The sequence below is a fragment of the Pygocentrus nattereri genome, chromosome 5 (genome assembly GCF_015220715.1).
Source record: "Pygocentrus nattereri isolate fPygNat1 chromosome 5, fPygNat1.pri, whole genome shotgun sequence".
NCBI classification, from domain to species: Eukaryota; Metazoa; Chordata; class Actinopteri; order Characiformes; family Serrasalmidae; genus Pygocentrus; species Pygocentrus nattereri.
The window spans coordinates 23876093-23895861 of record NC_051215.1 but is presented as its reverse complement, the minus strand read 5'-3'; the positions used below and the strand labels follow the sequence as shown (position 1 = coordinate 23895861).

The 19769-nt window shown below is 39.1% G+C and overlaps 1 protein-coding gene across 1 annotated transcript in view; it reads left to right on the top strand.

The window, feature by feature from the left end:
* Positions 1 to 11790, top strand: part of zmp:0000000760 (collagen alpha-1(XXII) chain) — a 36698-nt gene extending 24908 nt beyond the window's left edge. Inside the window, exons 20-26 of the mRNA XM_037538257.1 lie at positions 1648 to 1692; positions 1774 to 1806; positions 2936 to 3082; positions 3693 to 3869; positions 6733 to 6823; positions 9451 to 9528; positions 11365 to 11790. Of these exons, the coding sequence (XP_037394154.1) occupies positions 1648 to 1692; positions 1774 to 1806; positions 2936 to 3082; positions 3693 to 3869; positions 6733 to 6823; positions 9451 to 9528; positions 11365 to 11690 (897 nt within the window). The 3' untranslated portion in view covers positions 11691 to 11790. The remainder of the gene's footprint in view (positions 1 to 1647; positions 1693 to 1773; positions 1807 to 2935; positions 3083 to 3692; positions 3870 to 6732; positions 6824 to 9450; positions 9529 to 11364) is intronic.
* Positions 11791 to 19769: the final 7979 nt, after the last annotated feature.

Genomic DNA, 19769 nt, shown 5'->3' with positions numbered 1-19769 from the left:
CCGGGGAGCAGTTGGGGGTTAGGTGTCTTGCTCAAGGACACCTCAGTCATGGAATGTCGGTGCTGGGGATCGAACCGGCAACCTTCTGGTTACAGGGCCAGATCCCTAACCTCCAGCCCACGACTGCCCCCTACTTCTGAAGTAATCAAACCCATTCAGTGGTGTTGAGGTCTGGACTCGACTCTGGGGTGGTCAGTCCATCATTCAGCTTCTTTGTTTGGTATCCGTTTCCTTTTCTCAGTGAGGCTCTTCTTGATCAGCTACACATCCTTTCAGACCCACAGTGGATGTTTTCAGATCTGAAGCAGCTTGATTTTTTCCTCTCTCTCAAAGAGAGAGGGCAGGTTATCTGATGGGGGCAGGTTTGGTATCTACCAGCTCTTCCAGGTGGTTGTTGGGAGTTACATTTTCTCTGGAGCATTATTTTTCACTTCCATATGTAAGGGGATCATTATTATTATCTTAGATCTAATCTCTTCAGAACCACCCCAGAAAAATTAATTTAAACTTAAAAGCCATTTTGATTAGAAGTGTGATCTGTGACTTTTGCCCTGAACTGTATATCAGCACAATATTCTGTCAATTCCCATATCTATTCACATCTATCTGACTATTATTTGTGCATTTTACTTTTCCACTCATTAAAGATGTGCACAGAGTGCTCTAGTTTAAAGCTTCATTGATCATGTGATGCCACCTGCCGTGCATGGATTGTGAATTTTTAAAATGCCCAGTTCTGACTTCAGTTTTATGATTTTTGGTCGATTATCATTAGAATTTTTTCTAAAACACCCTCAGTCACTGTGTGACCTAAATGAACATAAGAAGTAGACTAACACATTTTCATTACTTTTTGTGTCAGCCAAAGATGCAATATAAACATTTATTTTGCTCTGTATTGAGTCAAACTGGCATCGCACACCAAGACAATTTTATCTCAGCAGGGGAAAACATCTTAAAGCTTGTCAATATGTCTAATATGTCTGATATGAGACCATTGTAAGCATATCATACGATTATTCAACCTATCTTTAGACATTTTTACTTCTTTTAAGTCGGTTTATCTGGTGAAAGTGTTTTATTCTGTTGGAAGATTACTTATTTTGAAAAATAATGAAGATACTTTTGCTTATTTTGGGACATAAAGCTTAAAACATGTAAAACCCTCTGCCAAAACAAAAAATAAGACACTATCATAATACAAAATGACCCAAAACAAGTAAAAAATGTCTACAAATGAGTTAAATGATCTTATCATAATATTATTACAAGTTTCATAATAAGAAATATTAGCTATTTTGACTACATTTAAGATATTTTCATTAGTTAAGCTAACTTTTGTTTGAAGTGTAAATGCTTACATGAAAATTATTACCTAATTGCATAACGTGCTACATTGAAAGTAAGAGGCAGCTGAGTGTTTAGCACTTTAACTCATGTATAATTATCCCATAACATTCAGATTCAGGTGTAGCAGCAGCATTCAAATCGAGGGCGAGTGCTCTGACCTGCCTCACATTCTTTACCTCATAAAACTTCAGCACGGCTGCAAAAATAAACATTATACATTGTCTGACTTCAGATTTGTTTGGAGCAAAACTCATCTGACCCCTCATCTACTAAGAACATTGCTTGTTTGTCTTACAGGGAGCCATGGGTATTCCAGGAATTCAAGGCGTAAAAGGGCAGAAGGTAATAAAGCACTAATTCATTACAGTTCTTGTGCACATGTGCTTTACGTTGCTCACATTTAACTTCTGTTTGTTCATCCAGGGAGAAAATGGACAGAAAGGCCCAAAAGGCAGGGTAAGATTTCCTTTACATTTTACTCTGCTTGGTCAGCTGTAAGTTGATTGGTCTTACTCAGGCCCGATCCCATTTCTTATCTTTACATTTACCCCTTGTTTTGGTGTGTCTTACTTTGCCCCAAGAAACTGAGTTAGAAGGGGTGGTGGGTGAAATCTTCCCTCTGAAATGGGACCCTCAAATAAAAAGAGCATCACTTCATTAACAGCTACTAGCACTGCTCTGTCAGCGACCCTGCCAGTCCGCAGTGGCAGCAGAGGAGGGTAAAGTTCAGCTCCTCACTTCTGGGCTTTAGTTACATTTAGGGCATCATACGCCTTCAAAGAGGGGGGCAATTATTTATCATCACCCACCCCTGATTCTTCAGTGAGATGAAGCTGAAGTCAGCTGTTTTGTTTTCAGCTGCCACATTCTCATTCTCATTTTCCTGTTCCACCTTAAATGGAGCAGCATTTACATTCTGTCGTCTCAAACATCAGAACATCTGGACTATTTAAGGTGGAACAGGAAATGTAGCTAACAAGAAATTAGCATTTTTTAATGCTTGTCATGAAGAAAAATAACAAAATACATTGAAATGATATTAAGCTAAGATAAAACGGTGGTTATTGTAATTCTTTAACAGAGAAAATTCTCACATTTGTGGGTTTCTTAGGTCTCTTGTTCAGCTGTCTTGCCGATTTTTTTTGTTTGTTTTTTCTCATATCTCTCTGTTTGGAGTGTCTCTGAAAAACCTCCGCTTGGAGGGTCATGTAGCCCCAACACTTCACCCTACCCCTCTATCTCAACACAAAACACGACACCCTACACCTAGATGTGAACATACACATTGGAGGGGTAGGGCTATGTGGTAGGGGCAATGAGTGAAGCAGGATTGGGCTTAAGTCTTTTATATGATGGCACTGTGACTGCAAAGTACACGGCCAAGATTCTACCCCAGTCTAGTTAAGTGCTGTAACAGATTAGAAAACTTGTATGTGCAGATGTAACAAATGGCAGCAAGTTTTCTTCAACATCTGCGCCTCCCTGTGGAGTTCCAATCCTGCCTCTCGGTGCCAAGACGAATGTGACTTTCAGAGTTGACTTAATATTGTATATACTGTATAATACTGATATTTGTGTGTGGAAGGCTGGGGATAGGGGTAAGCCAGGACCTCAGGGAAGCCAGGGGAAGCGAGGGCCAGCTGGAGAGCATGGTCGTAAAGGCCGCGTGGGGACTAAAGGAGTAAGAGGAGATGGAGGACCAGTGGGCTTTCAGGGACCTCCAGGACCACCGGTGAGTGCTGGCTGTGCTGAATGAGTCCTTAATCGCTCTGCTTTTATTGACATTCAAAGTACACAAAGGGAAACTGGCTCTGAAGCACAAATTATAACAGAAAGAATGAGGAACGTGTACGTCTGTTGTTTGGCTTAATAATGATGAAGCTTAATAATTGGCTTAATAATTAATAAAGACAAACAAAAAGTGTGTAAGGGTCAGTTTAATTCACTCGGAATGGTGGACTGTCTGTCTGAAGGGTCCATTAGAAAAAGCAGCTACTTTTATTTAACCAACTCAGAGTCTGTTCCTTTACATTCTCACTACACTTCAAAGGTACAGTCACTGTGCCACTTGGCACTGCACGCATGAAATGTGTGGTAACCATTTAGTGTCAAGAGCGCTAGTAAACGCTTTCTCGTTAGTGTGGCTCGGCAGCCTGGGGCGAAGGCTGTAAATCTGTAATGAGCCCGGCGAAATATTGTTGGCTGTGTTTGTTTCTCCCTCATTACAAAGCTACCCATTTCCTCTGTAAGCCTCTTAGCCTCTTACCATGGGGCAAAACAGCCTCAGAGCTGGGTCTGAGCCAGCGACAGAGGTGGAAATGATCTGTCTTTCTCTCTCCCAGGGGCCCACACTCGCTGCCCAGCATGTTATCGAGGTCTGCAAGAAGGTGGTGCTGGAACAGATGTCCACCTTTGCCAACTCGGTGAAGCGTACATGCGCTGCCGTTTGCCCGCTCTACGGCGAAGTGCCCATGGGTGCCCCAGGCCCTGCAGGGCCAAAAGGACCACCTGGACCTCCTGTGAGTCTGGGCTTGAAACCAAGAACAGCTAATGCCTGGAAACATCGGCCCTTAGATGTGGTTTGGTTCAGATATCGCAAACTAGTAATTTATGCTTTTCAGCTTCACTGGATGTCAAGACACGTTCTTTGCAAATGGCACACAAAAGAGGAACATGCTCCATACATCAGCAGTCTCAGCATCTCCTGAGCCAGCTTTGCTATGTCCATAGCATGTAGGCCTCTAGAGGACATGCCGCAGTGTTTGGCACTACTGAATGGAATTACAACATTCAAAATTTCCAAGTCTCCATGAAGACAAATAGGAAGTTAGAGACGAGGCACTTGCTCTGTGTTGAACAGTTCTTGGAGAGAATCCCTCCTCTACTCTGGAGTGGAAAGCCTTTTCCATATTTCTCGAGCAGACCCTTCTCAGCTTCTCAAACATTTTCACTTGGGAGGCCCAAAGGCCGATAAAAGTTCACCGAGCCTCAAATGCAGACATGTAAAAATACAGAACTGTAAAATTGGCTCTGTTGGAGTAGAGAAAGCCCTCAGCACAGCAGTTACAGTGCTTTTAAAGTCCTGACTGGTGGGTTCCCTCAAACTTTAGGTACATTTACAGTACTGTGTAAAAGTCTACAGAGAGGTACCTGAAAAAATGAGATAGATAGATAGATAAATAGACATAAAATGAATAGAATAAAATATACTAAGCAATAAACAAAAAATAAACAGTAAGGGTACAAAAACAGTGGTGGACGAAGTACACAAACCATGTACTTGAGACACCCAAGGTAAAATATTACTCCAGTAGAAGTAAAAGTTTCTCCTTTTAGACCTCCACTTAAGTAAAAGTACTAAAGTATTTGTCTTCAAATGTACTTAAGTATCAAAAGTAAAAGTACTAAAAGATTAATTATGGCTCTGATGTCCTGTTATCATTTTTATAACAAGACTCGCTTCATGAACTCATTTTAGGTGAAAATCCTCCAGTGTCTCTCTTGGTAAACCAGTCTTTTAATAGAAGGTCATTAATTAGTGACGCTGACGTCTTTTAAAATGATCATGAGCACAAAACACTGAAGGTAAACAGTTTCCATCAGGGAGAACCGAGTGGCTCTGAAATCACTTTTTACAGACAAGCAAAGTTTCAGTTTAAGATTTATTTACAACTTAGTTCCAAGTTTAAGTTTAATAAGAACTGGCTTTAAACTCAGGATCACAAATGAGCTCCTTTACTATATTGATCTGTAGGTCTCTGTTCATAAACATAAACCAGCCCAAACTAATTTACTATAAAATGAAAGTGTTTGTATAAATTCAGAAAAAAGCTGCGTCAGTCACGACTGCATATGTAGACATATTTCTATATTGTGCTCTATTTACACAAAGTTAGGTTAGTTCATCATTTATGTTGAACCGTGAGCCGCACTGGGTCGGTATGACCAACAGGTCAAAACAAGCTCTAAACAAAGTGACCACTGTGCCCTGATTGGTGTTCTTGCTTTGTGCTTCTTTTGCTTTGTCATGTTACGTTTTTATACACACAGAAACCAAAAGGAACGACAGATTTCTCAAAATGTAGTGGAGGAAAAAGTCAGATATTTGACTTTGAAATGTAGTGGAGTGAAAGTTAAAAGTCGCCCAAAATGGAAAAACTTCAGTACAGATACATGAAAAAACTACTAAGTAGAGAAACTAATTACAGTTACTCAGTTACTGTCCACCACTGCACAAAACTAAGTAGAAGTGAGAGGATACAGACTAATACAGACTAAGAAAAAAATAAGCGTAGTAAAAGAACCAAAAGAAGAGCAGTCGACCTAATATAGGTTAAAAATAAAACGTCACTGAGGATGGAGCTGTTGCAATCAGCTGCTCCTAGCATGGCGCCATCTTGGACATATTTATACGCAAAGATATGCACCTGAGCATTGGTCAAAAAACCACATCCAAATTTATACATTTGTAAATTGGATACATTTAATGTGTGTCTCCTCGAAGAAGTCCACAGTTTACAGTTATTAGCTAATCTAATCTGTCCTTCTTTGAGGTAAATCAGGTGCTGCTGGTGAAAGTTAATGAACCCCAGCGATGGCTGGAGGACACAAGAAGTCAGGAACCAAACCTGTTGAGGGTTATTCTCATGAAACGTGACTAATACTGTGACCCAACCTGGAAAAAAGTTAAACATACTAACTAATTTATGTTAATGTTTTCATTCCCAATTTTTTATAATCTGTACACTATTGTCAGACTAAGTATTTTAAAGTGAATATATATATATATTATTTTTTTTTGGATATATAATGTTTTTCTTCGACAACAGGGATATTATAAAATATTATGTTTTGCAGTTTTATCTTATTCCTGCAACACATTGATGGTTATTGATGTCTTTTTGCCATGTAACATTCTTTTGATTGGTTTACGTTGAATTTACAAAGAAAACACTAAGGCTTAAGAATTAAAAAAAATCTAAATAATGTGATGACAATTACACTACAAAAAACCAAACACACCAAAAGAAGAATTCCATTTTTGCTGTACCATTTAAAGCTTCTAGTGATTTGTTTTATGAAAACAGTTTTTTCTGTATAAAAACGATGGCACTCAAATATTAATGGACGAGGTTTGAGGCTGTTCTGCGAGAATGACTCGTGTTCTTCTGAGTTGTGTTCTGTATTTATGTTAAATACTGCTTTTTCTGGCAAAAAATGTGAGAAAAATAGTTGTAAACAGTTTTGCACAGTACTGTGAGTCTAAATTGCTGAACACTGCACCTCCTTAGTTCAGGAGCGTGATACTCAAAATTGATGTTCCATCCACAACTGCACTCAAATAAACACATATGGTGTCCTTTTTGGCTCGTGTGACATTAGGGTGATCCTGGCACTGATGGTGCTGATGGAGAACTGGGTCAGCAAGGATTCTACGGAGAGGCCGGTGATCCAGGCAGACAAGGAGAGCGAGGTAATACATCATCATCATCTAACAATTTTATATATATATTTTTTATATATATATATATTTTGTGTGAAAGTTTTAGGCATCTAAGCAAATTTTTAAACAATGTACCTCAGCAGTGAGTTTATCACAACATACATTAGAATAAAGTCACATTCATAATTCAAATAAACATAAAAACAGTAAAGAGAATTTTTTGGGTCCGTATTTTTCCTTGACACCTTCACAGCCACCAGAGACTTGTTAATTTCATCAGTTACATCATAAGCAAAATTTAATGAAGCACTGATTGGTCAAATCAAGAGTTTTTAACTACATATAACATATTACATATAATACTGGACTTCCTCGAGGAGAGGTTTGAAAATGGTTACACACTAAAATCCATAAAATCACAATTTATTATATATATATATATATATATATATATATATATATATATATATATATATATATATATATATATAATCATATATTCAAAATCAAATATTAACACCTTTCTCAACAAATAAACACATACTACACAAAAAAAATTATTTTGAAAATGTGTCTTGCGTGCCCAAGACTTTCGCACTGTACTGTATATAAACTGAAATATACACTGATCAGGCATACATAACGGTGTTACTGCAGTGCTGAGAATGACCACTCAAACAGTACCTGCTCTGTGAGGGACCATGGGGGTCCTGACCACTGAAGAACAGGGTAAAAGGGGGCTAACAAAGTATCAGAGAAACAGATGGACTACAGTCTGTAACTGTAGAACTACAAAGTGCAGCTATAGAGTAAGTGGAGCTGATAAAATGGACAATGAGTGCAGAAACGAGGAGGTGGTCATAATGTTATGCATGATCAGTGTGTGTAACTGGTCAATGAGGAATTCATGTAGAAATCAGCATTAGCAATGGCCCTATACAACACAGCTTAACTTGACAGACAGACAAACAGACTTTATTAAGCTTGACTGCAGCATGATATGTTCCATTTATAGTCATATGCAAAAGTCTGGGCACCCCTTGTTAAATGTCATATTTCATTGATTTTCTAAGTGATAATCAGTGAACACATCTATTACACAGAGCACACTTACTTTATAATGCACAGTTACTGTTGATTTGCTAAATTTAACAATTTGGGGGCAACAAAAATGCAGCCTGGCACATTTTATGTTTTATCTTATATATATATATATATATATACACTGAAAATCTCAGGATGTAAATAAACTTTGTATTTGTTTTTACTTTACACTCCCCAAACTGGGACCGACTTCTTTGGCCCTGACAGTATAACATGTTATTAACACTACTTATAATGCATTATATTAACAATTCATAATGTATCATAAACATGGTTATAAAGCTCAATTGTGTAATTCATTTAAAAAACAAATTATAACCATGTTTATAACGCCTTATGAATGCATTATAACATGTTATAAATGTGTTTATAGATGCTTATAAATGTGACATTTATAGAAAGTGTTACCTGTGAAATTATACACCAAAAGGAGAAAAATGTCATATTTGAAGTTAGAGGATGTGTTAAATTCTGCTTAAAAACCCAACAAAGTAATTTGACAGGGTTTGTTTAAACTTTTGCATGTGACTGTACTGGGACACTAGCGCATTATGAGATTTCTAGTTTAGTAGCCATCTCTGCTGTGTACTTCAACTGAGATATGATGCCCTTCAGCTGGTTAAAGCTGCCGATTCTGTACGCAGCCCAAACGAATAGGCCGCTCACGCTGGGAGATACTGTCCCTCATCAAGGTGTATTTACCAGGTATAAAGGCCATAATTGTGAGATACGCACAACTGGATCAATTTAAGTAAAGGCAGCCAGCATCTGTCAGCAGAGTAGGAGTAATAAGGTTATTAAGCGTAACCAGCTGTATGGCTCTCATGCCAAATAACATTAACATGACTGATGAGTGCACAGATGCAGTCAATGGATGCTCAGGAATGGGGTGTTTGAAGAATACCGCCGATATTAACTTGCTTAGTTTTGACACCAAATGAGATATGAAAGGTGAAGAAGGAAAGGAATACATGCAGATGGTTCATTTAAATGTGCAGGGAAATCTTAATTAAAACCTAGATGTTGATGTTTATAGCAGGCTTGAGATACTGGACACACCTGCATAGCTGAGACATGTGCCAGGTCAGCATCAGAGAAGTTTTGACCAGTTAACTGCAGAATTTCATATTAATGGGACCCCTTTTCCAACTCCCCTTCACCTCCCTGCGATCATACAGTGCATTACAGATAACAGAGTGAGGACAGTGTGAGTTGTCAACTATTAGATATCAATACTGCTTTTTATTACTGCTTAAATGGTAACGGTCCCTGTTGTATTCTTACGGCATGACAGATATTAAAGGCATTTTTCACTTATTGTTATTTGGTCTGGTGTCAAATCTACGGTACTGTGCCCAGCCAAGCTAATGAAGAATATTTATTAGCCGTTTTATTCAGTTATTTAACAATGACCTCATCACTACACATTGTCGTTAATCAGAATGAGCAGCTGGTTCTAGTGTGGCTGCTCTTTCCTCAGGGCACACCACTCATACACCCAGGTTATGATTTGGTTTGTTGCAATTTTTTTGTTTTTGTTTGTTTTCTTCCAGGTGATCCAGGAGAGAGAGGAGACAGGGGTCCTAAAGGCTATGGCTTACCTGGTCACATTGGAGACCAGGGGAAAAAGGGTAATTCTAACTTAAGCTACGTTCACATTACAAGCCTCATTGCTCAAATCCGATTTTCTGCTCAAATCCAATCTCTCTGACTCAATGATTCACACTGGTTTAGATAAGTGACTCTAATCTGTCATTAATGTGAACAAACTGGCGAAATGACCCTCATGAGCTCATCCTACTCAGTAATGTCACATGGCTGAATCACTGCATCATCGGCACAAACTAACGAGCAGGACGAGCTTCGCTGAGAAGATCATTAACTCTGATCAGCTCTCAGCTTCATTATTAGAGCCAGACGAAGGAGAAAAAGGTGAGATGAGCTGCTTTTCCACCATTTACAGCCTTTAGCGTCTGTTCAGCGCTGTTACCATGGTAACGCTGAATGATGGCACACATGCAGTGGAAAAAAACAGCATGAATTCTGATCTGAGTGTCACATTAAGGTCCCAAGGCCACGAATCGGATACGTATCCGGTCTAGGACCACATATGAAAGTGTCTCAGGTCGGATTTGAAAAGATCAGATTTGTGTCCACACAGCCCAACATCAGATCTGAGTCACATTAGGGCAAAAAATCAGTATATCAGTTACAGCATTCATGGGGTTTAGCTTCCCTCTTCCAGATCTGATTGCAGGGTTTTTATTGTGTAAGCTCATGTGTTTGAATTTGCTTGAAGCATATTATTTTATCATCCTCACATATTAGTCCTCTTACAGTGAGGACGAATACGTGATGATAATTTAATAGATAATAACAGTAAGAGTAGTAAGCAGTAGCCTCGGCCGATAACTAGTACTAACCAATATCATAATAATTTACATCTTATTATGCAACTATATTTCACTCTCATTCATGTCCATATGATTTTTTTTACTTCTTTGCCTTTATTTAAACATTCCCTTTGTACAATCATTACAATCTACAGTTCTAGTGTGCACATCTGAAAATATTGCACTAAATCACAGGCTTTACAAACTACTCTGAACACTTGGAAAGATGTTAACACTGGATGTTAACAGTGTTAACTGCAATCTGTGCAGAATATAGTTAAGATTATAAGTCATTAAAGGGCCTATATAATGAAAAAAAATGATTTCCCTTTAATTGTTTTCAAATAAAGGAGATTATTGTGTGTAAACATGGTTAAATGCTTAAATATGTACTGATTACCCCCCAGTTCATACAGTAAATATATGAAAACTAAGCTGCAAAAACAGACCATTTTTGTGATGTCACAAAACCAGCATACTTGGGTGCTTATATACATCCTATTCAGCCTATAGCAGTTTAGGTCCGCCCACACACGGGTAAGCTATGAGGAGTGTTTCTATCTGGACTGTTTATTGAACAACATACAATACCAGGCAGACGCTGTCCAGAAACATAAAAAAATATTTTTTTTTTCATTTTTCTACTTTCCTTGAAGCCCAACAGCTACTTTTTTACTTTGTGTCAACATTTCGTGCTGACTGAACCAATCAAAATGTGCCAAAAATTGCTTGGAATAAAAGCTCTTTACATGAACGTAAATAACATTTTTGGCCTCTGATGGAAAGTGACCATTCTGGTGATACTTATTTTTGTCAAGACAGCGACGATATCACAGTCTTAAAGACACAGCAATGGAATCAGCCTGGTTAATTCAAAGGGATAAAGAAGGTTGGAAAACTCATGATAAAATTCATTATGACTGTTTTTGGAACACAAACCTACACAAACATAAATAAATTGTAGAATAAATTGGGGATTTTCAGTAATATTAGATGCTAGATGGTAGATGCTATTATTCACATATCAGCCCAACTATAAGGTCTCAGCTTGAAGTTTCACTCTCACCCTTTCAGGTCAGAGCGGACGACCTGGCAGGGCATTTGACGGGCGCCCTGGTCAGATGGGCGAGAGAGGCCACGTTGGGCGTCCAGGACTGAGGGGTCACCCTGGACTACGTGGGGTTCCTGGAGTTTGTCTGACCTCAGGCTGTGCTTTGCTCAACGCTACTGCCAAAGGAGCACCTCCACAGGCACCCCAGTGGGCACCGGAGCCAGCACCACAACGCTCTTCTCAGCGTGGATCTCAGCGGGCACCTCAGAGGGCACCCCAGCGACCATCCCAGAGACCTTCCGAGCGCTCATTCCAGTGGACATCCCAGAGACAGAGGACACGCCAATAAAGGCAGTCAACAAATATAGAAAAAGATCACTTTGTGTGAATGTTGATAAGAAAAATAGCCAGTTAGAGAGAACCAATAATGTAAATATATATATATTCATACACTCTACATCAAAAGACTGTAAGATACCAAATGTTATTCAGTGCAGAACAACATAAAAGTTATGGTGTATCCTTCTGAAGACAAAAAATAATACTTGGAAATGTTTTGAAATACATGTGTAAAGTTTTAACAGATCACCTCTAGTCACCTCTTTTGTCTTCAGTCACTGCTCTTTATAAAAAACTGAGAAAATGATGCATTCTTGATCCCAACTTTCTCAGCTCTTATGTATTTTTTTGGCCATGCTTTATTTGGATGGTCTCCTATTGATGCGCTACAGATTCTTAAATCATTAAGAAACTTTCTGGTGTTATTCAGTTGAATATCAACACCATTATCTATCTATCTATCTATCTATCTATCTATCTATCTATCTATCTATCTATCTATCTATCTATCTATCTATCTATCTATCTATCTATCTATCTATATTTACACAAAGCACTCAAAAATGTATGACATAAATGATCAGTTGGTGTAAACGCTTAGTAAACGCTGAGATAAATGTCATGTTTTCTGACTTAGGATGTTAAAATGTACATTGTTTGTGCAGTCCCGTTTAATATAAAGACCACATGGTTCATAAATAATGGCATCAAGAAAAACGGAACGCGATAGTATGAAATAAATATTAACTTATGAAAGTAAATAGAAGAAATGTATATAAATCAATACACTTTACAGTTATAGTTGCTGCTGTATTACTTGACATGATCAGACTGCATAATTAGCAAGAACAAGAATGAATTAAAAAACACTTTTAAATGCATAAAAGCCAAACAGGTGATCATGATTTAATGTCTTTCATGTACATACTGGTAACCTCAGTCTTATAGGGACATCCAAAAAAATGCTAACACTGGCAATCAAAACTATCGCTACCTTCATACTGACATGGAATCACTACTGAAGGAGATGAGCCCTGGACTAACTCACCTCACAAGTTCCGTGTTGAAATTGCACATTCAAACTGACTTTAAACACCTCAGTGTCGCTGCTGGACAGAGAATAGTCCACCAACCTAAAAATATCCAGCCAACAGCAGCACTGATGAAGGACTAGAGGATGACCAGCAGAAACTGTGCAGTAGCAGATGAGCTATCACCTCTGAATTTACATCTACGAGGGGGACTGACAAGGTAGGAGTGAGTAATAGAGTGGACAGTGAGTGGACACAGTGTTTAAAAATTCCAGCAGCACTGCTGTGTCTGATCCACTTGTACCAGCACAACACACATTAACACACCAGCACCATGTCAGTATTACTGCAGTGTTGAGAATGACCCACCACCCACATAGTACCTGCTCTGTGAGGGTCCATGGGTGTGTAATATACTATCAGCCATCCCTAATTTTACACACAGCACCGTGTTGAACTGAGATGATTTTAATGCTGTCATTAATAATAAGGGAATAAAGCACTGAGCTACTCCAAGATGCTCTTAAACCTAATGATTAAAAAACAACACACGTTATATTGTTGCAAAACAATATCAGGTTCTGACAGGATTGTGGTTTAGCTGCTTGGGGAACGTTCCCTAGTCTTCCTGTGCGTCTGTACAAGACCCCACAAGTCTGAGACAGTCAAGAGGCAGTGTGGTGTTCCCTCATAATGCTGCACCAATTCGTTCCATGGAAACTCTTATGATTTCTCTCCATCTCTCCCTCTGTTTTTCTCTCTGTCAGTCCAATCACTTGTTTCAGCTACACATCACACTAATCTCCTGAGCTCACCGCAGGAGCGATCATGTTAATTGTCGTTTACTGCTGGAATTATGAAGCATTACATCGCAGGCAAAGGGCTCTGCCAAACAAAGTGCGGGTATTTATGTACCTGAGGTTTTCCTGGACTAGGGCTCTGAAATAAAGCTGAAAAAAGAAAGGGATATTCCACTACGGTTTGCCCTTAAGAATTCCTGTCTCAGCCAACAATGCACCAAGGACCTTAGATTAAAAGGCCAACAAACCTTTAATAGGAATACATTGTTTTTATGAAGGAAGGAAACCGTGCTTCATGTTTATTCAGGCAATCCACATTAGATGCTAATGTGGCCCAGCATGAATACATATTTCACGTATCCAGTTCTGCAACAGCTGCTTTCATCATACAAATGTTTACTTTCCTCCATAATGAAAAGCACCCATCAAAAAGGGTTTCAGGTTTCAAACAGTCCATGTTTCCTCAGGCGTGCTACGTGTTCTACGGTCTCCTCAGTCAATAGCAGCAGAACTAAGCAAGCCCAAACTACACAAGCACTCCAGAAATTAATCATTTATGCTGTCAGAGCCCCACTGCTATTTTTTCCCCGTTCAGGAAACAAGCATGACCTTCACCTCACAGTCATGACTTAGCAAACCCCATGGAATATACAGTCTTATGAAGGCAGCTGCATCTTTCCATTTGCCATGAATCTGGTGAGAGGATCCACCCTCCCGGAACATGCAAAGTGTAAGCTCCGCTGTTTCCAAATGTTCCCCTTTAAATGCGTCAATCAATGCACCACAGTTCTCCTCCAATTAAAACCCATGTGTTAAACACAAGGCCTGTGGGTCAGATCAGGACTGCGATGCTGACTCTCCAAAATTGTCACTTTACAGGAGAAGGAAAAAAGACACGTTATTTTAATGTAAGTCAATGGAACCAGATTTTTTTCCAAGTGATTTTCGCTGGTTTCTTTTGGTCTATTCATCATGAAATTCACAGACAACGTAAAGGCCAAGAGATATTTCCAGATCATGTCAAAAACTGAAAAAAGTCAAAAATGGAGGTACAAGGTTTCGTTCTAACAGCAGCGAACACCTCAATTCTACACAATTCTGAACAATTTGGCACCAGTCATATCACCAAATGCACTAGCTGCATTTCAGCTGCAGTTCAACCAATATAAGCAAAAAATAAACTATAAACAAATTGAGCTCACGTCTTAATGAACTTGCAGCAAAGAAAAGATGCCAGGAGTCTAGTTCAAGCAAATAGGTAGGCTTAAAAGGCGGAGCTCATGGGGCCATTTAAATTTGGAATATTTCAAGTATTCATGTAATATTTCAAGTTCTATTATGTGTCTGTATTTTACTGTTGATGTTTTTGCTTATTTTGAATAAACAATGGTCAGTTTGGGTTACAGCACAACAAAATGAAATCAACATATTTCTATCTCTGGACCACAGATGTTGTGAGACTTTTTCATTTGGCCCCTTTAGTGGTTGAGTTTGACACCCCAGGATTAAATATTTGTCAAGGGGGCAGCTGCTCTGCCAAGGTCAGCAGGTGGGCCCATACAGAGGGGAGCTCTGGGACTCAAGAAGTCAGTGGCAGGATCTGGGAACAAGATCAAGCCCAGCTGATATAGAGAAGTTCCTCCACTTCAGCATTTACGTAGCTGGGCCTGGGAAGGAAAGAGTAAGTATGCATGCTTAATTTGCTTCCTGTCAGGATTTGGGGCGTCCGAACGCTAGAGGAGCGGAGGACGAGTCTCTGAGGACGCGAGTGATGACTCAGTAGAATTTGAGAAGATGGAGGCGCTGGGGGTGGAGAAGAGAACAGAGCCTTTGCTTTCTGGCATGTTCATCATCTTCTCCACATGTCTGTTCAATCAGGCAACATCCAGCAGGCCCAGGATTCAGTAGATAAGGCTCTGTGACAGCTCCCATACTGCAGCCTGTTTCAACACAGTTAAGAGCACATCCATTATTGTGCTAAGTCGTCTTAACACATTTGAGCTCAGAAAGGTATGACATGCTCTACAAACTACTGCACTTACATAATTTACAGTTGGTAACATTGCACAATCAAAACATTCTCCTTAAATTGAGTACTGTGGTTTTGAACATCTCAATTCTGTTCTCAGCTTCACTGTACATGTACACTGTACACTGTATAGCTTTTCATACGCATCAAGTCATCTTTATTGTCAATACTACAATATGTACAGGACATACAGTGTACTGAAACTGCATTACTCTCAGACCCTGTGGTGTAGCGATAACATTAAATAGATGGTAAAGAGGAAAAGTGTGAATTTAAATAGACACTAAAAAATACATTAAACACTAATTGTAAAAATAAACATTAACTGTAGAAAAATAGAATACACACACACACACACACACACACACACACACACACACACACACACACACACACACACACACACTTTCTAAGCCGGGGGTGCTGGGGCCTATCCCAGCTGACATTAGGCGGAAGGCAGGATATACCCTGGACAGGTCGCAGGGCAGACAGACAGACATATACATTCACACACACATGCACACCTAGGAGCAGTTTAGCATGTCCTATTGGTCTGACTGCATGTCTTTGGACTGTGGGAGGAAACCAGAGTACCCGGAGGAAACCCACACAGACAAAGGCAAACTCCACACAGAAAGAACCTTGGTCACCCAGTCAGGAAATCAAACCCAGTGCTACCCACTGCGCCACCGAGCTGCCCCTAAAAATAGAATAATAAAACAATAATATAAATATAAGAAGGCCCTGAAACGAACACTAAAATGACATAAGGCACATACAGATTAAGGTCTGTGATTATAAATAGTGCAAATATAAACAGTAGTGCAGTTAGACTAAGCTCAAGGAGCAGTTAAAGAGCATTGAGTGATTTTAATTTACCAGACAAGCTGTATATTTTCCACAACATAACTTTTTGGAGTGTCACAATACAGTGATGGGAACTGAGGAATCAGATGTTTTTGTTTTTGTAATTTAATATATTTCCCATGCATATATCCACTTAAAATGTACACACATAACAGCTTTTGACTCTGTAGTTTTACATACATACTTGTATGTATTCACAGGTATCAGAAGAAAATAAATTAATAGAGAGAAAAAAAACTAGACACCACATTAACCACATAACATTAGTACTTTGTTCTAAAGCTGCTATTCGCAGCTTTGAGGCATCTACAATAAGAAGTAAGCTTTTTTCAGCACTGTGGTTCAGTTTTGGCCCATTCTTCTTGGCAAACTGTCTTCATTTCCCCAAATTCCAAGTTTCAAGTTTATTTGTCATTTGCACATGTCAGGACATTCATGCACTGAAATGCTTGTGGTGAGGCTCAGCTAATTATTCTACAGAAAGGAAATAAGTACAACCCCAATTCCAATGAAGTTGGGACTTTGTGTAAAACATAAATAAAAACAGAATACAATGATTTGCAAATCCTTTTCAACCTATATTCAATTGAATACACTACAAAGACAAGATATTTAATGTTCAAACAGAAACTTTATAGTTTTTTGCAATTATTCACTCATTTTGAATTTGATGCCTGCAACACGTTCCAAAGAAGTTGGGACAGGGGTAACAAAAGACCGGGAAAGTTGAGGAATGCTCAAAAAACACCTGTTTGGAAGATTCCACAGGTGAACAGGTTAAATGGAAACAGGTGAGTGTCATGATTGGGTATAAAGGGAGAGTCCCTGAAAAGCTCAGTCATTCACAAGCAAGGATGGGGCGAGGTTCACCACTTTGTGAGCAAATAGTCCAACAGTTTAAGAACAACGTTTCTCAACATGCAACTGCAAGGAATTTAGGGATTTCATCATCTACAGTCCATAATATCATCAAAAGATTCAGAGAATCTGGAGAAATCTCTGCAAGTAAGCAGCAAGACAGAAAACCAACAATGAATGCCTGTGACCTTCGATCCCTCAGGTGGCACTGCATTAAAACCCGACATCATTCTGTAACGGATATTACCACATGGGCTCAGGAACACTTCAGAAAACCATTGTCAGTGAACACAGTTCATCGCTCCATCTACAAGTGCAAGTTAAAACTCTGCCATGCAAAGCGAAAGCCATATATCAACAATACCCAGAAACACCGCCGGCTTCTCTGGGCCTGAGCTCATCTGAGATGGACTGACGCAAAGTGGAAAAGTGTCCTGTGGTCTGACGAGTCCACATTTCAAATTGTTTTTGGAAATCATGGACGTCCAAGCAACATATGCTGCCATCCAAGCAATGTCTTTTTCAGAGACATCCTGCTTATTTCAGCAAGACAATGCCAAGCCACATTCTGCACGTGTTACAACAGCGTGGCTTTGTAGTAAAAGAGTGCAGGTACTAGACTGTCCTGCCTGCAGTCCAGACCTGTCTCCCACTGAAAATGTGTGGCGCATTATGAAGCGTAAAATACGACAACAGAGCCCCCGGACCGCTGAGCAACTGAAGTTGTACATCAAGCAAGAATGGGGGAGAATTCCACCTACAAAGCTTCAACAATTAGTCTCCTCAACACAGTGGTAAACATGCCCCTGTCCCAACTTCTTTGGAACATGTTGCAGGCATCAAATTCAAAATGAGTGAATATTTGCAAAAAACAATAAAGTTTATCTGTTTGAACATTAAATATCTCGTCTTTGTAGTGTATTCAATTGAATATAGGTTGGCAAGGATTTGCAAATCATTGTATTCTGTTTTTATTTATGTTTTACACAATGTCCCAACTTCGCTGGAATTGGGATTATAAAAGCAAAACATAAAAAAACATTGAAATATATTAAACTTACACCAAATATAGAAAAAATATACATTTTAAAGTCACTTAAGTGACTCGGTGAAATGGTAACTGGGGAAGGACCCACAGCTTCACAGCTTGTTCAGAGGCCTGACAGCCTGTGGGTAGAAACTGTTCATTAACCGCAAGTCCCTCTAATGGACTTCATGGAATGGAATTTCAAAATCCACCATAAACATTTCAATGTGACTGAAGTCAGGAGATTGGCTACGCGATGTAAGCATCTCTTTTTAAGAAACCAGTCAGTAATTTTAGCCGTGTTTGTCATTTTGAAATGCCCATCTTCTCCCCAGATCAATTTTTCTTTCTGATGAAATTAAATTCTCCTCTAATATATTCTGGTACATTGCTCCATTGGTGTGTAATACTCCAGCACTGTTTGCAGAGAAGCAGCCCACTCATATCACAATGCTCCCACCCTCACACTTCACTGTGGGAATCGTGTTCTTATGTGCAACCCTTTTTTATCCAAACCTGATGAGCTGAATTACTGCCAGAGCTGTTTATGTTTCTTCTGACCTTAGAGTTCTGATTTCTGTAAATGCTCATCTGCAAACTTTAGACCTGCATCTCTGTGCTTCTTTATCACCATGAGTTCAGCACCAGTTGTAGGAACAGAGAGGATTGCTGTGCAGTTCACTGCTTATTGTTTCCTGAGTAACTGTTGTTCCTGCTGGTTTCAGGTTGTCCTGAAACTCTTTTCAAGCGACTGCTGGCTTCTCTCTTACCTTCCTTATCAACAGTATGAAAGTGTACAGTGACATCTTGCATGGTGCACCTGTTTGAGGAAGATTAGTTGCGGTTCTATAACTTTCCGCTTGCATATTATTGAACCAGCTGTCCTCACAGAGATGACCAAGGTCTTTGAAGAGCTCTGTAGCTTTTACCATTTTTTGTTCAATAACATTATCTCTGAGGAATTTTAAAAATTCTTCACCTTCATCATTATTGTTGCATGAAATCTTCCCAACAAATAGCAATGTCTTCTTTTACAATGATTCCAGGTGCACATTGGACAATAACATTTTTACTTTGCTGTATTACTGAGAAGGTTTTGATTTATTTTTATTATTATCCTTTTTGCTTTAAAATGAACATTTTTCAACTTTAACATGAAATTCAGAATTGCTTCGTATTTGGTATTCCTTCTTTTGTTTTAATGAGAGCATGCACTCGAGCATACAGACTCCACAAGTTTGTGCAAAAGCCTCTGATGAGCAGATCAAGTCCTCCTGGGAGTCGCCTGAACATAAGCTACATTGGAAGAGATGAAAAAAACAAAAAAACACAAGCTTTTTCGTACACTGTACGTTAAAAGTAATAATAATACTGGCTAAAGACAGGAACATATACCCAGCATTTGTCATTGTACATAGTTTAAATCAAACCTCTGTGCAAGAAAAAGTTAATGCATTAGAGGCCAACTATGTATACC